Here is a 22,173-nt window from a genome sequence, read left to right on the forward strand (position 1 = left end):
AGTAAATTTTATGAATGACATCCTCTGCAGACTCCAAATATAATGTGAGCGGGCAAAAAAAACAAGGCGGGCCAAAAAAAACAAGCTTCCTACATTTTAAAATTTTGACTCAATCATTCTACAAATGGTTTTGATTCAGTGGGAACATCACATATACACAGCGAGCATCACATATCACTGCATCAAAGAAACAAAACATTAAATCAGAGCCTTGTCTTGTCTCCTCTGTTCATAGTTATCTGCCATCCACCTTCCGGCATGGCAACAGACATCTTTGCCCATTTTGGGCATGTTGACCACTGTCAAGGGCAACAAAATTTCTTGCTTTTTTTTTTCCCAAATCAGGCAAAAATTAATGCGCGTGCTGATGTCATCCATAAAATTACTTGCTGTGGCCTAACCTTTCTATTCTTACATTTGGAGATTCAGATTTCTCTACAAAAAGTGGATCTAGCATAGCCTAAGATTTTTTGCATGCTGAAGTACAAAATAGCACAGGCTTATCCTTGATATTTTGATCTATGAATTTAAGGGAAAGATGTGTGTTTTTGCTTGTGAGATTGATGTCAGAATGTACTGTTGGCAAGGCCTAGGAAAAAAATGTTGTTTCCTGTTTCAGTCCTGAAAAAAATGAGGGTCGGTAGGTAGGGATCTCTAGTAATCCAGTACAGTTTAACAAAGTAAAACTTGTATGAGGAATATATTTTCGATGCAAATGTTCAAAAACTGATTGTACAACATTTCATCACTGAGGTGTCGGATCATGGAGCTATAAAAGGTCGATCAGCATGAAAATTACTAGTATGTCCCTTGCAGGGGTTCACACACAAAAAAGTCTAGGGTTGCAGGTTTTTCTATGGTCGGTTGGGAAACAGGAAACACAACATTTTTTTTCCTAGGCCCAAGCATAAAATGTCTTGGCTGGATGCTGTGTGGATATGGAGGGTTTGACGTGTTTTTGGCGATGCCTCAGGAGCAGAGCCAATAAGTACCTTAATGTGATGTGGTCTGATAATGCCAGTGATATGTCTGAAGGGAGTTTTCCGTTTGTGTTGTGGAGTCAAAGGAATGTTGCAAAGAAAAGGTCTCTCAGGAATGACTATAGTGTAAATACAGCCTTCTGGACGGGTCTATGCTATAGAGTTACAATAAAACACAATGGCTTAGGCTGAGATTTTACTTTATGTGTGTGTGATTTCTGTATTATTGATAATGCTCAATGTAATGTTCCCATGTATTCTCAGTGATGCTATTTTTTCAGTGGGACTGGGTGGGCTGCAAAGTAATATAGGTAATGTGGTGAAGTCTGCCATCTCTGATCCCATTGCTTCTGTATGGTAAGAGTACTAGTGTAGACATACATGTGCTAGTAGTAACAGGGCCTGGGACTAGTCAATGATTTCTCCACTCTAGACCTTACAGTATTTTGCAGATCTCCCTTAGTTTCCATAGAACATTGATACTGGGGTGCACTTCACGGGTTGACCGCTAGGGTTCCGTAGCGAACTTGCAACACATCTACAGCACAAGCTGTGTAGAACCAAGCTCTTTGGTTGAACTCCTTCTTAGTTTAGCCCTAGGCAATGTTTTCATACAATCAACGTGTTCATACACTCCAAGAAGAAGCCTTGAGAATCATAAAAACGCGAAAGGTAAGGTTATTTAAAGCTTTGAGCTTTATATAGCTTGTGAAAGCATCAAAATTCTAGGACTGTTGTATCTGTAGACGTTTTCGTTGTTACTGCTCCCACAATTTCGAACTTTGCAAGCAGTGTTATAAGGAATACCTGTCATAGTTTGCACGCTCTTTGCCTTTGTCCCGAATAACATCAACAGACTTTGTATTTGTTTCCATACTTTCTTTGTCGTTGTGACAGTTTTGCCAGTGTTTCACGGACTGAATAAACTTAAATAGTGACTCGGCCAGAGTCAACAAAACATGTTCGGTATTTTACGTGGTGCATGTAACATCACCACAACACATGAAGAAGTTTGACTTAGCTATTGTGTCGTGTATCTGAGTGCATCGGTGGTAAATAACAATGAGTTTTAAATACACGTGGAACCTTTGTGTCCAGGAGCAGTTGGTAAATCAAATTTATCTGACAATTTCCAGTTTTAACCCTTCAGCATAGTGGACAGCATAGTGGACAGCATAGTGGACAGCATAGTGGATAGTACAGTGGACACGTTCTACGGTAAAATACTGTAAATCTTGAAATGTTCGAGGTGGTTTTTGCACTATTTACAGTATGTGCCTGTCCATAGCAATATCCAATCTACCTTGAATAGTATTTTTAACATCACGAGACACATTTTAATGACATGTGGAAAACCGCCATGGCATGGACGCTGCACAGTTGTTTACTCAGATAAAATCACCTAGTTGTAAACCCAGATGAACTCACGCATGCACTTGCTTCGAATTCACTCATTTAAGCAATTTGACTACTGTTTCCACAACAAAAACCGTGCCGTGCCTCTGCATTAGACAAGACCCCTATCTCACAGTTTGTTTCAACTTTGTTTGTGACCTCAACCAGGGCTCGAAATACTTGGTGTATGTGCACCTTAGCTTAGTGCACCCAAAATTGGAGCTGTGCACTTTTTTCTGTGGGTGCACCCATATCTTTTTGAAGGTATTTTTGTACATATTAAATTTATAATAGTATACAGGATATTCTTGACATCTAATAAGTGAAAAATAATAGAATCTTTGTTGTAGCATGGTTGTAATTACTTAAGATTTTGAAGGTAGCTCCCATTTCGAATTCAAGCTCAGAAGAGGAGCTGTAAGATCTGGAATTAAGTTCTGGTTTATCTGCACCCAAAACAAAAAAAATGTGCACCTAATTTTTTAGGTTGGGTGCACCTATATTCTCAAAAATAACTTTCGAGCCCTGCCAACAATTGCACGGAACAGTCGTACAGATCTAGAGGAGGTTGCTTTTCAATTGTTCTTTATGAGGGATAACATTGATGATTGTTTACCTAACAAAGGAGGCCGGTTTATTTGTTTTGAAGCACAGGAAATGATTGATAATGATAACAACTAACGTCGTTGTAACAACGGAGTATCAAATTGAATGTTTTCATTGTCGTTTTAACTTCCAGTTCTTGGTAAAAGACACGAAGGGGGCCGCAAATAGGCGAACAATCGGTTGACTGAGGGGAAAGGTGGAACCGGTAGTACAGCTGCGTACCTTGGACCAAGGACATTGTGAAAGAACGTCTTTGCTTGGACAGAGTGACTGTATGTAACAACAGATCCCACTGGCATGAAAAGTTCATGTTCATACAGGCTATATACGGCATCTGATGCAGACAAGCTTTCGGTAAGTTCTTTCTTTCTTTAGGTCGGCAAGTTGGTAAGTTGCGTTGCGAGACTTTCAATGTCGCAGTACGTACTGATTCGTGAGGTTGATTATTCCTATAGGCTTTGCCAGAGAACAAAATCAACATGGTCTACGCAAAGGAAGGGAAGTGCTATCTTTCTTACTTTCCTGCTCCCCACTATTTAAAAAAAACGCCGAAACATTGTGTACTTTGAAACATTACCTCCAAACCTTTAAAACACCCCTTACTGTAATGTAATCAAATCAACACTGCCCAGAATGACCTGTAAATCCTGTTTGTTTATTTACCTATATCTATTTTTAAATCTAACTTTAAACAGACCACCAGCCACTAGGCCCCTGTTTTACTCTCCGTTCCTCTCCTGTGAACCTGACCTTCCCAGCATCACTCCCTAAGTTGTACTGCAAACACGCGAAACAAACGAAAGGCGGTCTGTGCATCTGGTACTATTTTTTCTCTAATCATTCAACGTCGTAACACGAGCACCCTACTTCAACACGTATGCGCAATGATCGCTCCCCAGTACACAGCGCACAAGGCCGGGGCACAGTGACAACCCCTACAACAGCTGGTGATGTGTTTTCAACGCTGAAGGTCAAATTTCTTTTGCTGTGAGTATTTCTGTTCCTTCTACAGGTACGAAATGGACGTCACTCACGTCAGGAATTCGTGGAAAACCAGCATCAACAGGCAGAACTCCTCTCGGAGAAACATGAAGCTTCTCCTGAAGGGACTACACGACCAGATTCATCAACTGGAGGATGGCGGGAATGCCGTTCCCATGGCAACCGTCGCACGACACCATCGCCTCGGCCGTCTGACAGAAATCCTCGATGACGTCATTGATATCCTGAAGACACTGAGGAGAGCCATAAAATCGTCTGAAACAAACAGCGACTCTGTCGTGTGGGGAAATATTGCCAACATGGCGGCCGAGATCTCACAGGTGAGTTATGAATGCAAATTGCAATTCGATACGTCCCAGCAGACATATTTACATCTTTGATTACATTTACCGAGAGAAATCAAAACATCAGTCAGCTAAAACTGATTTATTAATATTGCATAGTACTGACACGATATTCAGCAATATTAGGCTCCTCTAGATGACATTTCGTTGTGTTTACAACCAGTTTTACATACTGGAACGATTTGAATGAATTGATAGAATTGGGTCATACATCTCCAAATCTCAACATGTGGTGACAAAACGTAAAAACGTCTTCTACAAAGCATTCAACACACTCTGATCTGTCTAACTCTTTCCTGTGTGAATTTTCAAACCCTGTTTTTCTAATCTGTGGTCTGCGCGGCTAAACTCGGCGTCGGTGCTATGTCCACAATTTCACAGGTGGTCGTCAGAAAACAAACCGAAACCCGATCGTGCTCCACGAACCTCGGCAATTTCATGTTATATCTCCAATTCTTGTGATAGAAATTACTGTACTGTAGAAATTAAAGTCAAGTCATAAAATGTGTGTATATTGTGTCCTGTGCTCTGTGTTATATCACTATTATTATCATGGCCCCAAGCGTACGATGAGCAAAACGCCACGTTTACCATTGATCAAAGAAAAGAAAAATAAGGCAGGAACAATCCTGGACCATCTGGACACAATGACTCTCTGAACATTCCTGATTATGTATGGTACATATTCTATACACACTTCTGCATGCCAAGTCTCTCGTCCCCTTAATTAGGTAAAGGCGACAGGCATGACAGGTCGACGTCTATCTACTAGTTGTCAGACTGGTCGGTCTCATCTCAGAAAGCACACAAGGCAGGGTTGAATTAACAAAGAGGTTGTCATCACTGTTTGGTGAAGGGAAACATGTTTTTACGCCAACGTTATTATTATGACCGTCCCACTGCATGTGCATGTAAGTGCGCATGCAATGCCTTCAAGAACCAATTATTATGGGTAGTTAAGTGATATTTTATGAAGGGAATTTTGGAAATAGCCTGAGTGTCAGCCTTTTTATTTATAGCTTTCGTCCGCTCCCCACGATCCGTTACCAGTAACATCTCTATCATTTCATAATCATTTCTAGGTCTTATTAAGACCTATCCACCTACTATGTTTGATAACAATCCATCAAAAGCCAAAACATCAAGTGCACGTCTTCTATGTAATAGATTCTATGAAGTCTAGATGTTAAACATGATGTTAATGCACTGAGGCCGTATCGCAGACCCTGACATGTACTGACCCTCTCTCAACGTGCGGCTTCTGAACTGGGGCAATCGGTTCGTGACGTGCCAAGATTTCTCTGAAAAAAAACCTTCACGTCCAGAATGTAAAAGAACTTTCAACTCTCCGGGGAAGCTGTCAGGGTCAGTCTTGACAAAACACGACCAGACAGGCTGGTTTTCTCGTTACTGAACCAGAGAGTTGTCTGTTTTTTTGCTGTTGTTGGGATGATCCGGTGTTTCTTGCAGGGAGGGTTAGAAAATACCGTACGACAATACAGCCTAGCCTCCTGTGCAGGCCTCCGGGCGGGTGGGAGGTTTGATACTGCGTTTTGTAGAGTTTTTAACGCGTTCTTTTAATTGCCGGCAATTTGTACAATGATTGAAAACTAGCTTTTATTTTTCGTACTTGTTTCAGTAAGAAATGTATGTTGTAATAGTTGGCAGTAAACTTAGCACAATGTATCATTTCTTCTTTGACATGTCAACATTTGAAAATCTTATTTTGGGGGCCTGCCTTGTTTTTTTTTTCCCTATCGCATTAGATTTTGAGTCTGCGGGGGATGTCATCCTTAAAATTTACTTGCTGCGGCCTAATGCATTTATCGCAAGATACAGGACAAACAGGTGCATGTATGTGAGTACGTTAACACCTCGTGAGCACCATCCTTCGGAAAGCTATAGTACTGCAGAACATGGACCTTCATGCTATACTATGATATCATACTAAGATGGCATCATGCGACAACTTTCTTACGAACTTTGTGGTATGTGTCATTTCTACAGGGTAGTTCACAACTCCTTGATGCTTCGAACAAACTTCCAAACCCTTCGGAAACGGACGGCCACGCGATTGAGCAAAGTTTAATAGACATTCACACGGCGATAGAGGACATTCTGAAGCAGTTGCGATCCTTGACCGAAGAAGGCCGACGATGCACCGATAATCAGCTTCGGGAAATGTTCGGCAACCCTCGACTCCACCCAAGAACTGTCGACGCCCTCCAGCGGAAATTACCGGAAAGATACATCCGGGACATTCCAGATGCTATGAGAGAACCGATGATTGGTGAAGACAACGGACTATAGAAAAATATACAAACACTGTATAACTTTATTAATTAAATCGTGTATGTGGTGTATAGAACTTGTGTTAATAAGTTGTTTATTGTAATTCATAAGGTTTGGCAAACAAGAAAGATAAGATAATTCGGCCGCATACATGTGCATTATTAATTAAAAGCTCAATACAAATACTTGAGCGGAATCAGTATTTTCAAGTTGCCATGGCCAAAAAGGGAATTTCGCTGTTGAGTGTAGTTAGGGCAGTGTAACAAAAAGTGACTAATGTTTTCACATGGGTGACCACAAGCTGGACTAGAAACTAAATTACGAGAGAATAAGCTTGTTTGAATTGCATTGCAGCGTAAATGTACACAAAATTTGTCGTCATTCCGCAAGAAAGTCGTCGACCTATACTACGTATTACATCACAACGGTATGATAGCCACAGCGGAGCGAATATATAAAAAAATTCCAACATCTTTTCACAATTTGCCTTCAAGATTTCAAATGAGTATATGGAAAATAGTGCATTGGAACTGTACATCATTTGCAGTGTTTTCCTTTGCTATTTTAGCTTAATATCTCTTCGTTTCATAAATAAAGCATTAATTTATATGTGTACGTTACGCTGCGGTTTCAAATTCACCATTTCTTAGTGACGTCATAAAAACTTCAAAACATTCCTCGAGGAACGAAGCCAGAGACAAGACGTCTACAGCCGTTCTCGACGATTTCCACGCAAAATTTTGCTGATATTCCGATCTTCGGTCATATTTTACCCGTAAAATTTGTCGCAGAGTCCTAAAGGACAACGTAGTGGAAGGTGAGTATGATGCACTGTTTGGTTTTCAAGAATCGTGAACGTAAAATGCTCCGTTACTGAGAGTAAGGATTAAAATGTTTAGCCAATTGATAAGGGGGGGGGGGGTCGGGGCAAACTAACTTAGATGTCATGAGCTAAACAATAGTGAAGCATCATAACAAGGCGGCCGATAGACACGCAAGAACCAGGCCAGTTTCAGTGACGACATCGACATCATCAGCTACGAGTACAAGACATCAAGACGCCATTTTTCCACTGCACTTTGACTTCAACTTTAGATCATAATCATCAGAGAACTTGACATAGTGTTGATGGTTTCCATTGCCCGTAAAAGCGGCACATGTTCACTTGAAACCAACATGTGTACTTGAGTTTTCAGGATCACCTGTAGTAGACGCACTAAGGAGAAAGGTAAGAATATTTGCAATCGTTTAGATAGTCTTGAGTGTGATAATATTGATGCAGATACCATTACTGTTAGATGTCGACGTATCGACGTACATACCTTGACATATATTTATACAAGCTGTTGTACTGACATCTGAATATATTAAATTCGCATGGGGCCAAAGAACATTTTTCACGACGCAAAAGGACTTAGGGAATTCTTGATGTTCTATGGTGGAGTTTTGAATTGAGATTGTAATCAAACTAGCTATTTCTCAAGCGCCCCCCTCCCCACGGTCAAAGACCTGTTCTAGAACCCCAAATCTAAAAACCTCGGCGTCAGTGACGTCATAGAACAGTACAACAGACGTTGTAAACACATCGCCGCTAGTCACCAGCTAGAGCAGACGTGAAGCTTCACCGCTCCAGCTCAACGCCGCGATTTTCTGAGCAAAATCAATAAAGATTTGTCTTTCACTAACAATTCTTTATCCACAGCTCGTTCGAGACCGCAGGGCTTAAGGTGAGACCATAATTTGTCGCTCTCTTGGTTGTATCTCGTTATGAAATTGTTGAAGTTTGAACGTTGTAGTTTGAACGTTGTAGTTAGTGTGTTGCGGAGACGCGAACCCCCCCCCCCCCGCACGTCATCGCTTATGCACGTACGAACGTGCAGCGCTTGTGTACATTGGCAGGTAGTTGCGTACATTCGAAGACGTTTAATCGACGTAGCAAGTTTAAGTAAAAATCACGACATCTCGTAGCGTAGAAGCTGTGGAGTTGGCTATTCACGTGATCATCACGTGTGCGCGCTGACATCATCACGTGATTTATCTGCGCGTAACAGTGTAGGTAGGTAAAATAGCAGTGTGTAACTATCTACAGGAATGTCCTAGGAATCTATGTAGCAGAAGTAGTAAGGATTAGATTATTAACAGGTTGGTATGTGGTTTTATTAGAATTTAAAGAGATGGCTGCAGTGCCGCTTTCTGACGGCAGGGTGCGCCACTTGTACGTCGACACCACACAAGAAGCAGGGAGGCTCTATTGAACAGAACTTCCTAGTCAGTAGAACACTGCTGAAGAAAAGTCTCATGGCGCCATTTTAAGGCCGCCCAAACTGAACGTCGTAACTGAATGATTAAAGAGAACCTCTGTGTGTCGTCCACTTAATTGTTGTCGATGGCGACCTATAGCTAGTAAAAGCTTGAAAGAAGACCTACGCTCCGTGAATAGTTTCATCAGGTTGGTAAGTCACTGAGTAAAGAGACTATTTTTAGACAACCACGTCTTTCATTCAGTCGACGTTTCGGTGACCGTCTGTCACCTTCGAATTCCTCAGTGTAGTTCTGAATGATGCTGCAGCACAGGTGTCGCTGCTATAGATGCAGTTCCAAACGTACAAGACCATATTTAGTTCCTACAGTCCGCGTTACGATCTGGGCCATAGGGCAAAAGTAATACGAGTATATGTATCTTCAAATCTCTAAGGTAATGTCTCAATACTTGCAGAATTATTCAACTTGCTATAAGCATCCCCAACTTCCAATACGCCTCTAATAAAACCTCAACACTTACGCACTACTCACAATAAACAGTTCCCTCTTCCAAAAATGATAAGACATAACGAGAAAACACCGATGATATATATCGATAGCTACAACTACAATGTGGGATTATCTACCAAATCAGAAAGAGCCAACTGATGATTTGATGATTACAAATGTATAATTCATGCTAATTTGGTGACGTCATCAGTCAAAATTCAAGATGGTGGACCATATCAGTAACTGGTCTCTTTAAAATCTAAGTTTGTTTTTTATCATGTAGCAAAGAAGGGTAAAAACACGATAAAAAACATTCTAAGTTTGTTTTTTTATCATGTAGCAAGGAAGGGTACCTTGCACACATGGAAGTAGATGCCTCTTGGATTGACAAAGGTTTACCATGATGGTAAATGACATTTTTTTGTATATTTTTGTTTGAATGACAAATGTGCACTTATTTTAAATGTACTACATGTATTCCTGTGGCAGGACAATGCTGACTGTTACCACTGTGGTAATGCTGTTGCAAACCTGCTGGCAAAAAGTTGAATATCGATCGAAAGGGTAGATTTCTCCGATCCACAATGTGGTAAAGGGCCTTTCGATAGTAAGTCAGTCCAAAATGTCCAACATGTGAATATAACTGAATAAAGGACTGTCAGTGAGGCCTGGCGACTGCATCTAAAATGAAGCAAGTCATGATTTGGAACTCCGCTTTGGAACTGGCATAATTGTTGCTGACTTGCCAAAGCAACAGAAGGCCAGTATTTGTGTCCACAACTTACAACTTTTCACAACTAATGTATACCGGTGTGGCAAGCCTACAATGTCGGCCCAGGAAAGTGCCTACCATGGTCAAAATTCAAAAGGGCTCTTCTTCTTCTTTAAATGTTCTGGATTTCGAAAAGCATCTTGATGAATTCAGGCAAGCCCACGGCTTCTGGTTAACTCAGAAGAAGATTCTGCAAGGGTTCTGATACAACAGCCGTGAAGGACGTTTTCCTTGCTGAAGAAGCTTAAGGGTGTTAATCAACTCGTATCAGAGCTTTTCATCATTTCAAAAGCACCTAGACACCGGTGTTTATGCCAGCATGATTGTAGGGGGCATCCAGAAAAATAGGTGGGCATCAATGACACAGCTGATTGATGATGAGGCTATATATAAAACTCATCACCCATTGCATTGTTTCCCTAACTGCCTGATCACGTATTCTCTTAGTGTTGATCACGTGCTGATCACGTGCTCTCTATCCGCTAGGACACGTGCTCCCTTCTCCTCCTCAACATGTAACTCCCGGTCTAGAACTTCAAACCCGTACGTCGTCAGTGACGTCACAGAACAACAAAACATTCCATGTAAACACATCGCCGCGAACCTCCAGCCAGAGCAGACGTGAACCTTCACCTCTCCAGCTCACCGCCGCGATTTTTTGAGAAGATTCAATAAAGATTTGAATTTTTCTAACAATTCTTTATCCACAGCTCGTTCGAGACCGCAGGGCTTAAGGTGAGACCATAATTTGTTGTATTTTTACTGTTGTCTATGAAAAATAAACATACAGATATTGTCACTGCGCACAGCCCCACTAACAGCATGTTGCTGCGGCGCGCTGCCGGGACGTACAGCTGGTTTATCGCACGTTAGATTTTCCGCACGTCAGCACGAAACTAGTGAGTAAATCCGTGGACATTTTGGCTCACTAAGCAAGTAAAAGTCACGAAAATCGAAATACTAGTATGTAATGCCTATAAAATGTGATATGATTGCGAGCGCGGCGATCGTTTAGTGCATTAACAAGCGTAGTTAACATCGAACATCAACCAACTCAAGGTAGGTACGGCTTGCGCGTGGGTAACGTACTAGTACCAGTAGACAATGATTGAAAACTAAGATATTAGAGACTAGCAACTAGTGAGTAAAGTTTTCGTTTCAGGTTTAAGACATTAGCTACAGTGCCGTCTTGTCACGGCAGGTGGCGCATCATGGCGACACTTCGCAGCGAGAGCCGTTGCTATAGAACAACTACCGGGCATTCCTGTCTCCACACAAAGGAACGCTGTCCCATCAATTCACTAGCTAGACTGAGAAGCTTATTTCTTCTAGTGAAATAATGAGATAGAGACATGCTCTCTCATCTAGAGGATTAATAAGATAGAGGAACACATCACATTACTCCCTAGTAAGAGAAGATAGGAATAAACATATAACTTTAATTATTTGAGATAGATTGGCGCAATGTAATGCGACAACGTGTTAATGGGTTGTTCTCATATATAAATGTAGTTATCACGTATTTCCCTTCAAGAATTAATATCATTCTGAACTATAAAAAAAGATAACTTTAGTTCCAACATGGAGTTAGATGGTTTTAAAAAGAAAAATGTACGATATGTGTGCACATACGTACAACAGTCATGTCATTGTGATCAATATTTATTCTACTCTACAGTTAAGTACGCATGAAAACAGAGACTTGTATCAAATCTTTTTTTTTTATATTCCAACATGTAATCACAATACGGCACACTCAAGTTTTTCAAACTTTGCATTAATGCCGCCACCACACAGGGGACAATACAATACTCATTTTCACCTGAGCGAAGTGAGGAAAGTCGTGTAAAATGCCTTTCCCAAGGGCACAAGATCGGTATCAAATCTGTATCAATTAACCGTTAACGTGGCTGTACTAGTTTGTAAAAAAAGTATATAGTAGTTCTTGAATCCACTGAAAAAGAGGCAGTATTCGGTTCAGCTTATACAAATCCGGAAGTTTTAATGTCCACCATTCGGCCTGTATGTTCTGGACGCATCGTTTCCAAAAAAGAGTTGTAAATCGTACAAAACAGTTGCAAAATGACCAAATATATACCGTAAGTTGCAAAAAATATTGGAAAACGATACCAATGTCGTAGACTGCCAAATCAAACAAAAAGACGAAAATGTAAAGAAATAGAATTTGAAGAGTAGATTAATCGCCATACCATACTCTGTCATCTGTTCAACCTTCATGACCACGTAGATTTCATAATGACAGCAACTTTTTTTTGCCAAACTTTTTTTATTCGCACGCTCGCATCAGTTTTGGGGTTCCCAGAGGATGTCATCCATATGATCAAATCAACATGGCCTAAATTACATGCTTCTGCACATTAGCCCTTCAGTATTTTCATTGTCACGTACTCTAATAGCCAACATTTCCACTACAAGGGTAAACAAATAAGGTGATAATGGACAGCCTTGTCTTAAGCCGCGATAAAGTCTAAAAGGTGCTGACAAGTAACCTTGATTAGGCCATGTTGATTTGATTACATGGATGACATCCTCTGGGAACCCCAAAACTGATGCGAGCGTGCGAATAAAAAAAAGTTTTGCCAAAAAAAGTTGCGTTCATTATGAAATCAACGTGGTCAGGAAGGTTGAACAAATGGCACAGAGTATGGTACATACATGGTACATTACAAGTTGTAATGTCTGTGTACATAATAGTAACCCACTGAAGCAAAGATTTTCCAAAACCAAATACCTTTAAAGCCTCCAATACAAAATCTAACCTTATTTTGTCAACGGTCTTCTCAATTTGACCAAATCTTTAATAAAGATCAGGCTTTCAACATTTTCCTCATCACAATATTCAACTATTTCCAATGATTTTCTAATATTATCACTAGTACTTATTGATCTACCATACAAAAACATTCTGGTCCACATGTATAAGTCCGGATATTACTTTTTTCATCCTCAATCCAAAATTTGCGTATCACATGATAATAAGGCAAGAGCTCGTCAAATACTTAAATACATAGGATTTTTATCCTGTCCAGTTGTATCTTGTTTTAACACGTACAGGATCTAGGAACGAAATAACCTTCCTTTTGGGTTTCAGAGAGATGGCCAGTGTTATGTACATCATTGCTAAGAAAATGAAACTTAACAAACCGGCAACTTTCTGACGAACAATCAATCGACCAAAGGTTTATTGATTTAAAAAAGGCATTGCTGCTGTATTGTGCCTTCTGGACATGTCATGCATAAAATAATACATATAAAATATTGAAACGATAAAATAAGACAAGTACTAGATTTGCTTATGCATTGCTTGCATAAGCCAGTTTCGACTTCTTTCAGCTCATTTAGTAATGTTCAGAAGTCGCAACAGCGATGGTACAGGATTATTCCTTAAATCTAGCAGTACGACTGACTGTTCGATAAACTTACCATGACACGTGTTTTCTTTATGTTGATCACGTGTTTGAGGTATGCTCGATCACGTGCTTTCTGTTTGATCACGTTTGCATCTACACGTGTTCTTCATGGACCTGTAATAAGTTGAGTTAACGTGACTTGAGAGGTTAGAAATCTGCTGCAACTCCTTGTCTAAATTTTTCTCTACATAATTTACTCCATTTATGCGAAACGAACATTCATGATTTGATTCAGACCAGTGTTTAAATCTTGATATCCATACTCGCCCCCTCTCCACTGCCTAAAGGCTGTTCTAGAACCCCAAACCAGCCATCAGTTGTTGTCAGTGACGTCATAGAACAACACAACATCAGTTGTCAACACATCGCCGCCAGTCGTCAGCCAGAGCAGACGTGAACGTCCCCGCTCCAGCTCACCGCCGCGATTTTCTTTGAGAATTCAATAAAGATTTGAATCTTTCTAACAATTCTTTATCCACAGCTCGTTCGAGACCGCAGGGCTTAAGGTGAGACCATCATTTGTTGTATTCTTACTGTTGTCTATGAAAAATAAACATACAGATATTGTCACTGCGCACAGCCCCACTAACAGCATGTTGCTGCGGCGCGCTGCCGGGACGTACAGCTGGTTTATCGCACGTTAGATTTTCTGCACGTCACGAAACTAGTTGGTAAATCCGTGGACATTTGTGGCTCGCGTAGCAAGTCACTACGGAAGAATGTAGTGCCTTTGGAAATAATATTGCGAGCGCGGCGATTGTTCAGTGCATTAACAAGCGTAGTTAACATCAGCGAACATCAATCAACTCAGGGTAGGTACGACTCGCGTGGGGTATGTACTAGTAACAGTATAAAGTAATTAAAACCTAAGATATTAGATAGAAGTTCATAGAACTATAGTTGGTAAAGTTTATATTTCAGGTGTAAGCTATAAGCTGCAGTGCCGTTCTGTCACGGCAGGTGGCGCCTCATGGCGACACTTTGCAGCGAGACTCGTTCTGCAGAACAACGGCCGGGCATTCTAGTGACCAACGCCGTGCTAGAGGACGAACAAAATAAAACCTACGGGTCTTTAATGTCTCCATCTGATTACTGAGTGGTTCTATATACTAGTAGGAACGCTATCTCATTAGTTCACTAGCTAGAGAAGATTTAGTTCTTCTTCTAGAGAAATAATGAGGTAGAAGTGTGCTCTCTTATCTTAGGAATTAATGAAATAGAAACACTATCTCATTAATTCCCTAGTAAGAGAAGATAGGAATTAGTTGAGACAGATTGGCGCAGTGTAATGCGACAACGTGTTTATGGGTTGTTATCATGTATAATGTAGTTATCACGTATTTCCTTTCAAATATTTTTCTGAACTAAAGAAAAGATAACTATATGGTTCTTAATACAAACTATACGATATTTGAGCACAACAGCTATATCATTGTGAGGATTTTACTAGTATGTAATCTACTCTACAGATGTGTACACATGGAAACAAAGCTTTTTATGAAATTTGTATCATGTAATGACTACCTTTGTTGTACTAGTTTGTAAAAAGTATCCATGTAGTAGTTCTTGAATACATGTGAAAGAGAGACAGTATTCTGTATACAAAAATGATTGAATTGAGTAACGTTCGTTGACAGTTCATATGTAATGAGAGGACTAGTAATGAGTTTTTTTTTGCCTAGAAATAATGTACACGCATCCACTGTGTACCAAGTGTACGTTATGTTAGAGTATGCACATAAATTGTCATCTTCTCTCCCTCCTACTCTTCTTTGTCAAGCTCCGACGGAATTTGTATTGGACTCAAATCAATCTTGATCTTTTGTATGATAATCGCTGAAAATTGATTTCCCTTTGTCTATATCCCAAAGCCGTTTCAGAAACACCGGGATTTATATTAGTGTAGACCCTAATCTTGTAAAATATTTGAAAGCGTTATCATGAAAAGCTCTGAAAAGCTTGATTGAAATAATTTTCACACATAATCAGACAACAGAGAGAGCGGGTTTGGGTGCTGTGGAAAGGTTGGAGTCTTACATGTATCTATCAACTAAACTGAGTCTGAATTTTGGACGTTTTGTAATCGGCTATTCCCAGATCAGAGTGTACACTTTGGCCAATTTTTCAAGTTTCAAAATTTTCCACTTCGTTTCAGTATAGAAACTTGAACTACACATGGTACCATGCATGGTGGCTTTTTGAAATTTTTGGATAGCGATGGGCGGTTTTAAAGTTGCGCTTGCTTCTTCAAACTTGAGTGCATTACTTTACAATGGCACTATACGGACATTACAGGACACTACAGCTCATTTGGCATATAAAAACAAAACTCGTTGTATCCTCCAATGATTTATTTCAAATGTGAAATGACGTTACAGAACTAAAAGGAGGGTGCAAGTTTCTTTGAAAATTACAACATTGTTATAAAAATGTTATTACACTTACATATTTTGCTTATATATGGTACACAATCTCTACAGACACTACACATCTCTACGGACACTACAATATGGTAATTTATGACTGTCATTTTGTTTGATGACAACCATTATCAAAGTGGCTTCTGTCATAATGTCACCATCTTTAAATGTTTCAAAAGTAGGCAGCTGAAAGCCATTTGGTATTTTAACCCAAAGTACAAGCAACATAAAGACACATATTTTGTGATACATAAAGATATACCATGTATAACATGCAAAATGGCCAATCCTATCACAATTTTGGTGGGTTCAAGAAGATATTTTGCCATTAAGTGTCAAAAAATGCATGTTTGATAACGTGTAATACATATTGTTAACGGCACGGAAAGTCTTCAAATTATCATCTAGTTTTCAGCAAAACATATTAGAAAGAGCCAGTCTTGACAGTACTCAATTGTTGATTTCATTTTTTTGGCAGAACCTACCAATAGCTTATTTCAAAAGTTGATTATTTTCAAGTGCAACAATATAACGTAGATTTTATGACATAAAGTTGGTCCCAGCGTAATTTTTTGAACAGCTATCTACCAAAAAGCTTCAGGATTATCGGGGAATACTTATAACTACAAACAACATAAGAAAGACAATACAGTGGTATGTGAGACTATATCTGCGTCTAGCATTATACTACGGGTATTCTACAACATACATGGTACTAGTTTTACTGGGTTTGACTTCTTCTCTTTAAGCAATGGAAGACGAATTTACCCACTTCTTCTATGATATGTGGGTTCTTCCATTTTAGTAGTAAAATTGTTTTTTTTTTCGTGGTAGGGAACGGTGTGGAAGTAAGGGAGCATTTTGGACACGGTGCTAAATGATTGTTTCCTGATGTTGTCATAAAATAGACAAATTAGAGATGAAATGAATTTCGTCTTCCACTGCATTTGATCGAGGAGCAATAGTTACCAATTCTCTCCGACACAGGTAGTTTCATATATCGCCCTTTTCGATTTCCAAGGAGTGGGCACTTATTCTAATTTTACTAATAGCGGAGCGCTGCGCGAGGTCACAATGTTCTAGGTATTGTTCTAAACAGTATTCAGTCTTACATTTTCTATAAAATCTCAGTTTACCTGTATCAACAGAAAAACTATGGAAGGAAGTTTGAATGTACATGTCTGAAAGCATTGTCAATACTTTATACATATGTTGAAGATCACAGGTTGTACTATCAATATGCAGTAGGTAGGAATATCCACAGTGGTCGAGGATCTCCTTCCCTCGCTGTAAATGTCCCTCTACGACTATATGTCAGGGAATTACGTTGTAACAGGAGTGCATCAACTTGCAGAGGGTGTGTATCGGTATTAAGTTGTGTCAAGTGTGTCCAGAATTTAACAGTACGCAGGGATATATCTAAATCTAACGGGAGTCTTCCTAGTTCTGCTCTAGCTGCTACATTACTACATGTATACAATTTCTATGCACCCCAAGTACATTCTTACAGAAACGGTTATGGGAACTTTCGATTGGTGAGGTTTCATTTACAGGATCTTTTCCCCAGATTTCATATCCATACAGAAGTATCGGTTTAATACAAGCGTCAAATATTCTAAACAGGCACTTCAGAGAGACAGATGAACGTTGTAAAGATTTGAGACATTTCAGGGCGCTATTTAGGGCGCTTTGCAGTCCTTTGTCGGAATCGGAAAATAGACAACGTCGTCTACGTATAAGAGACACGATACAAATAAGCTATGTAGAGAGTGAGCATTCAATATCAAGTACATGTACTAAATCATTTATGAAAATATTAAAAAGCGTCGGGCTGAGATTACACGCTTGTCTAACACCTTTCACAGTTGCAAATACGCTTTAGATAATATGTTTTAAACATTTCAACAGAATGCAATGAATATTTAGCGACAATGATATAACAGTGCAGGATGCCATTGATACACCCTGATCTTGGAATAGTCGATTAGAAGTGCTGGAGTGACGTCCCGCACTTGCCCTCTTTTTCATCACACACTCTCTCTTTGCCAGATGAAAGTGTGGAAATGTATGCATCAGTACTTGAAATATTCCCCATGGAGAGGCAATTATTATTCACCGGTACCATGTTTGTTTTAGACAACCATTTGATTGGGGTCGACTGAATGGCATTGTCAGCGGTATTTTCCCCTCCCCCTGTAATATAAACATGAAAAATACTTACGTTTTGGAGAAACCTGAAAGTTATACACAAAACTTTACAGAAGGGACAATCTCTCAAATTCCGTCATCGAGCTTTCTGACTTGACCGCTTTACTCATGACAAACATGTGCAACTGCAGCCGCAAGACCAGTGAAGTACAGTAGTGAAGCTGTTGCACTAGCAGATTCACCCGCCAGGAGGCGCTATTTCACTTCGAGATCAACATCAACTTCGTCATGTCTTGCTGCATCAGCCGCGATACCGATCCACCTTAGGTGTAGATCAGGTCTGTCCAAAAAGCAAACCATCACATTTTAGCAATGAAAAAAAAATGTTCATTCAAATTTGCACTCGTGAATGCGTAACTTGTGAAAATAGTTAAAAACAGTGGATGTCAAATCATATTCTTCTGCCTGCTCGAGCAAGTAGTTATAATTTTTCTCTCCTTCTCCGAAGGACGACGTGACATCGCCTGGTCCAAGGCAGCTTCGGTAGATTTCGGCAGACTTCGGCAACCCTCGTCAAATCCCGCCAACTAACATCACCGACGAGAGCCAAGTTCGCCCGTCCGAAGCACACCAAAGACTCGTTATATAGTTCATGAGTAGACTGTTATGTTGTTGTAAAAAGTTTCCAAAATCCAAAAAAATGAATAGAATAGATGATAAGTTAGATACTGGCGCTAGTGCTAGTGCTAGTGCTAGTAATGTTAGTAATAGTGTTGGACTAACCGTTACGCGCCCCTCCCCTGCGCAGTCTAACACCGATGTATCGAAATATGCAGAGGAACTGAGCAAAGACCCTACAGTCCTCCGCAGCGCGAACAGCATCAGCAGGCTGTTCAAGGGTGGCTCCAAAAACAACGTCACCACCATTTTTGCGAAAAACCTGATCGAATCCGCTACGGAAGACTTGCAGATTGAACTTGAATCTTGCTCGTCTATGTCCAGCGGCAGTTGTGAGTCTGGTATGGACATGATGGACTCCGTTCTTAACATAACCGGACTCATCCACGCCGAGAAAAACCGAATCAAGGGCGAACGGTCAAGGGAGGACGTCGGTCTCCTCTCGCAGATCGCGAAGTTCAAGCCGGAGTTTCGTGCAACGACCGAGACTCACCAGAGAGAGAGTACTCACGAGCTCGCGAAGAGACGTGATTCTCAGGGACATGACACAATGGCTTACCTCCACAAAGGGTACTCCCTGACTAGGCTCTCAGATCTGAGACAGGGAAAGATCCGAACCGTGACAGGGAAGACACTGCGGATCAAGTGCTCCAAGGAAAACGAAATCCTCCGCCAGAAGATGATCTATAACGCCAGACAGGAGTTGGCCCCTCCGAAAAAGAAGAAGTTCAAAACCGTCGCTAAGGCGGTCGCCTGGACCGTCAGAAACAGGCTGGCGTTCATGAAGGGTGACCAAAAAACCAAGGAACAGGAGGAAGAGGAGAAGCTACAGAAGTTGGCAAAGATCACCGTCAGAAACGTCATCAAAAACGCCGTCAAGAAGGTTGAGTTAGAGGAGAGGAAGGAGGCCATAAGGGAAGAAAGGCGCCGTCGAGCCAACCGCAGAAAGATCACCAAGACTCCGAACTACTTCGGGGAGCTGGAGGACTTCCCGACCCGACCCCGTGGGTGCAGAAGTACGACAAGAACCACAACAAGGACAACAAAGCGCTGACGTACCTGGTCCGAGAGATCCAGAGGGACATCAAGGAGAACGAGTTAGGCCCTCCACCACCCGGCCTGGAGCTGCCGTGCACCAACCTCTCCCTGAGGCACTCCAAACACTCCGATCTCAACCTGGCGCGTCATGGGGACGACACTGAGGAGGAGCCGACCATCCTCAGCGGGCGAAAGAATTCCACCATCCACTTCGGAGACATCACAAAGATTGAAGACTCCGACACTTCTCAAGTAAGAGAAGAAGATAAACTCAGCATCGCCGCTGGAGGAGCCCCTGCTGAGCCGCAAACACTCAAGTCCGCACTGAAGCCCTCGAAGACCGACATCCCTCGAACTGGGAAAGAGTCGACGAGCAAGCCAGATCATCTTGGCGGGAAATCTGGCAGCTCAAGTGTCACCCGAGAGGCAAAGGGAGCTGGAATGATCGGGCTCTTCCCGGCAACCGATATCCCTTCCAGTAAGAAGTCCCCTAAATCGGGTGGGATCCTCAAGGACGACAAGAAAAAGGGTGTCAAGGGTTCTGTCCAGAAGGGCCAGGGTACCGAGATGTCCCCCGCTCTCACCGATGAGACGCGTACTCAAGCAAGGCAGTCCTCAAGCCAGGACGCAGAAGTCGCCCTCAGCTCGGCCGCTGCAGATGAGCCCGTGCCCATCTGGACGAAGGACGCCCAAGGAGAAAAAGTTGTGGACCTCTCAAGACAAACCACGAGACATGACCGACCCTAGAGTCGACGCTCCTTACATGTTGCGCTCTTTGACCGAGTCCGGTCAGGTAAAGGCGCAGAAGAAATGGAAGAGCTCCCCCTGCGCCGAGAAGTTCCGAATGTCTTATTAAGGGCGTGGAAGGCCTGAGTTCCTCATCTGGATCGTCCGGAGGGACACCTGACGCAGAGCCAGTCAGGAAGATGCCTGTCCAAAGGCAAGCAGGGCGGCCCAAAGAAGGCGCTAGAGTCAGAGCCACGGCCGTGGCAGACTCGGGGGCAGTGGTACCCTACAGTGCGGACGACGGCGTCAGGACAGCCGTTCAAAAAATCACGGTCGCCGTGACAGAAGGGATGATGGCGACGAACCCTCACCTCCGCATTCTGAACCGCGCCGTCTCGATCGTCGACCCCGTGATGCAGGCAACCGAGGCCATGCTCTTCCACCCGACACTTCTAGGAGACCTGATACACCAGGTCAACCATACGTACAACACGGTGGAGGCTACCACACTGGGGCTTACACGGTACTTCACTGCCATCATGTCGGGCGTCCTGACAAGAGTAGCAGGCTTGATGCCTTTGATTGGTGCTACAGAAGAAGACGGCCTGCCCACACTTCCCTCAAACGCTCCTGTCGACAGGACGGACACGGCAACGTCGACTGGCAAAAGACTGATGGCAATCAAAGCGTCTCCACCGCCTTCTGAGTCCGGTGTCACCGATCAGAAGGGTACAGCCGAACAGTCACGCCGGAAGAATAAGCTGTCCAAAGGGCGCTATCCAGTACGTGGAGAATCGCCAGGAATAAAGGAGTCGGTGCCGACCGCGAGTATGCCTCGAAAATCAAGCATTCCTTGCATGGAAAGGGACCAGGTGAAGCCCCACACTGCGGCACAAAGTAGAAAGACAGGGAAGCCAGACAGCACGGAAGGGGCCAAGAAACGTTCAAAGATAAAACAATCTCCTCCAAAGGAAAAGAAGACAGAGAAGTCTGAGTGCCAAGAGGCAGAGGGCATAATCTGGAAAGTGCCAGACCGTCGGAGACGCTCTAGTCTTCACCCAGAAGTGGTCAAAGACCTGAAGAGCACTATCCAACATCGCGAGGAAGGGCGTCAGAAAAAGACGACAGACAAGTCTGACAGCCAAGAGGCTGAAGGCACAATCGTGGAAAGTGCCAGACCGTCGGAGACGCTCTAGTCTGAACCCAGAAGTGGTCAAAGACCTGAAGAACACGCTCCGACATCGTGAGGAAGAGCGGCAGGAAAAGAAGCCGACCCTGCACTTCACCTCTGAGTCGAGTGCCGTGTCACAGAAAAGCACCGTCACAAAGTACGGGAAAGGCAAGAAGAAAGACACGACTTCTCAGGAGACCAGTCAGGCGCTGACGAAGACAACACTTGCCTTTGCCCCTCCGCCTCCTCCTCCCCCACTGCCGGGTTGTCTCCCAGGAGGCAGCAAGCCAGCAAAGGCCGCTCCTGTTGTGTACACAACACAGACGGCAGAAGTGGGGCAGCGCGCTGCGGTGAGTTCCCGAGAGGAAGATGGCACAGAGATCTCCACTGAGACTGCCACAATGGCGACGATGATGGAG

At 42.2% G+C, this 22,173-nt stretch overlaps 1 protein-coding gene and 1 pseudogene across 3 annotated transcripts; both read left to right on the plus strand.

Annotated features, from left to right (window-relative positions):
• The first annotated feature begins 3,246 nt into the window (after positions 1–3,246).
• Positions 3,247–6,700, plus strand: LOC109463960. 3 transcript variants are annotated; one of them, XM_019760876.1, is made up of 3 exons: positions 3,247–3,335; positions 3,994–4,303; positions 6,335–6,700. In XM_019760876.1, the coding sequence occupies exons 1-3, from the start codon at positions 3,319–3,321 to the stop codon at positions 6,635–6,637; spliced, it is 630 nt and encodes a 209-aa protein (XP_019616435.1). In that variant the 5' UTR covers positions 3,247–3,318; the 3' UTR covers positions 6,638–6,700. The 3 variants fall into 3 exon arrangements, with proteins under 3 accessions (XP_019616435.1, XP_019616436.1, XP_019616437.1); XM_019760877.1 differs by lacking the exon at positions 3,247–3,335 and adding an exon at positions 3,682–3,787; XM_019760878.1 differs by lacking the exon at positions 3,247–3,335 and adding an exon at positions 3,697–3,800.
• A 565-nt stretch (positions 6,701–7,265) lies between these two features.
• LOC109463673 overlaps positions 7,266–22,173 on the plus strand; it is a 24,908-nt pseudogene continuing 10,000 nt past the window's right edge.

This window comes from Branchiostoma belcheri, unplaced genomic scaffold, assembly GCF_001625305.1.
Source record: "Branchiostoma belcheri isolate BF01 breed outbred unplaced genomic scaffold, Haploidv18h27 scaffold13, whole genome shotgun sequence".
Classification (NCBI taxonomy): domain Eukaryota; kingdom Metazoa; phylum Chordata; class Leptocardii; order Amphioxiformes; family Branchiostomatidae; genus Branchiostoma; species Branchiostoma belcheri.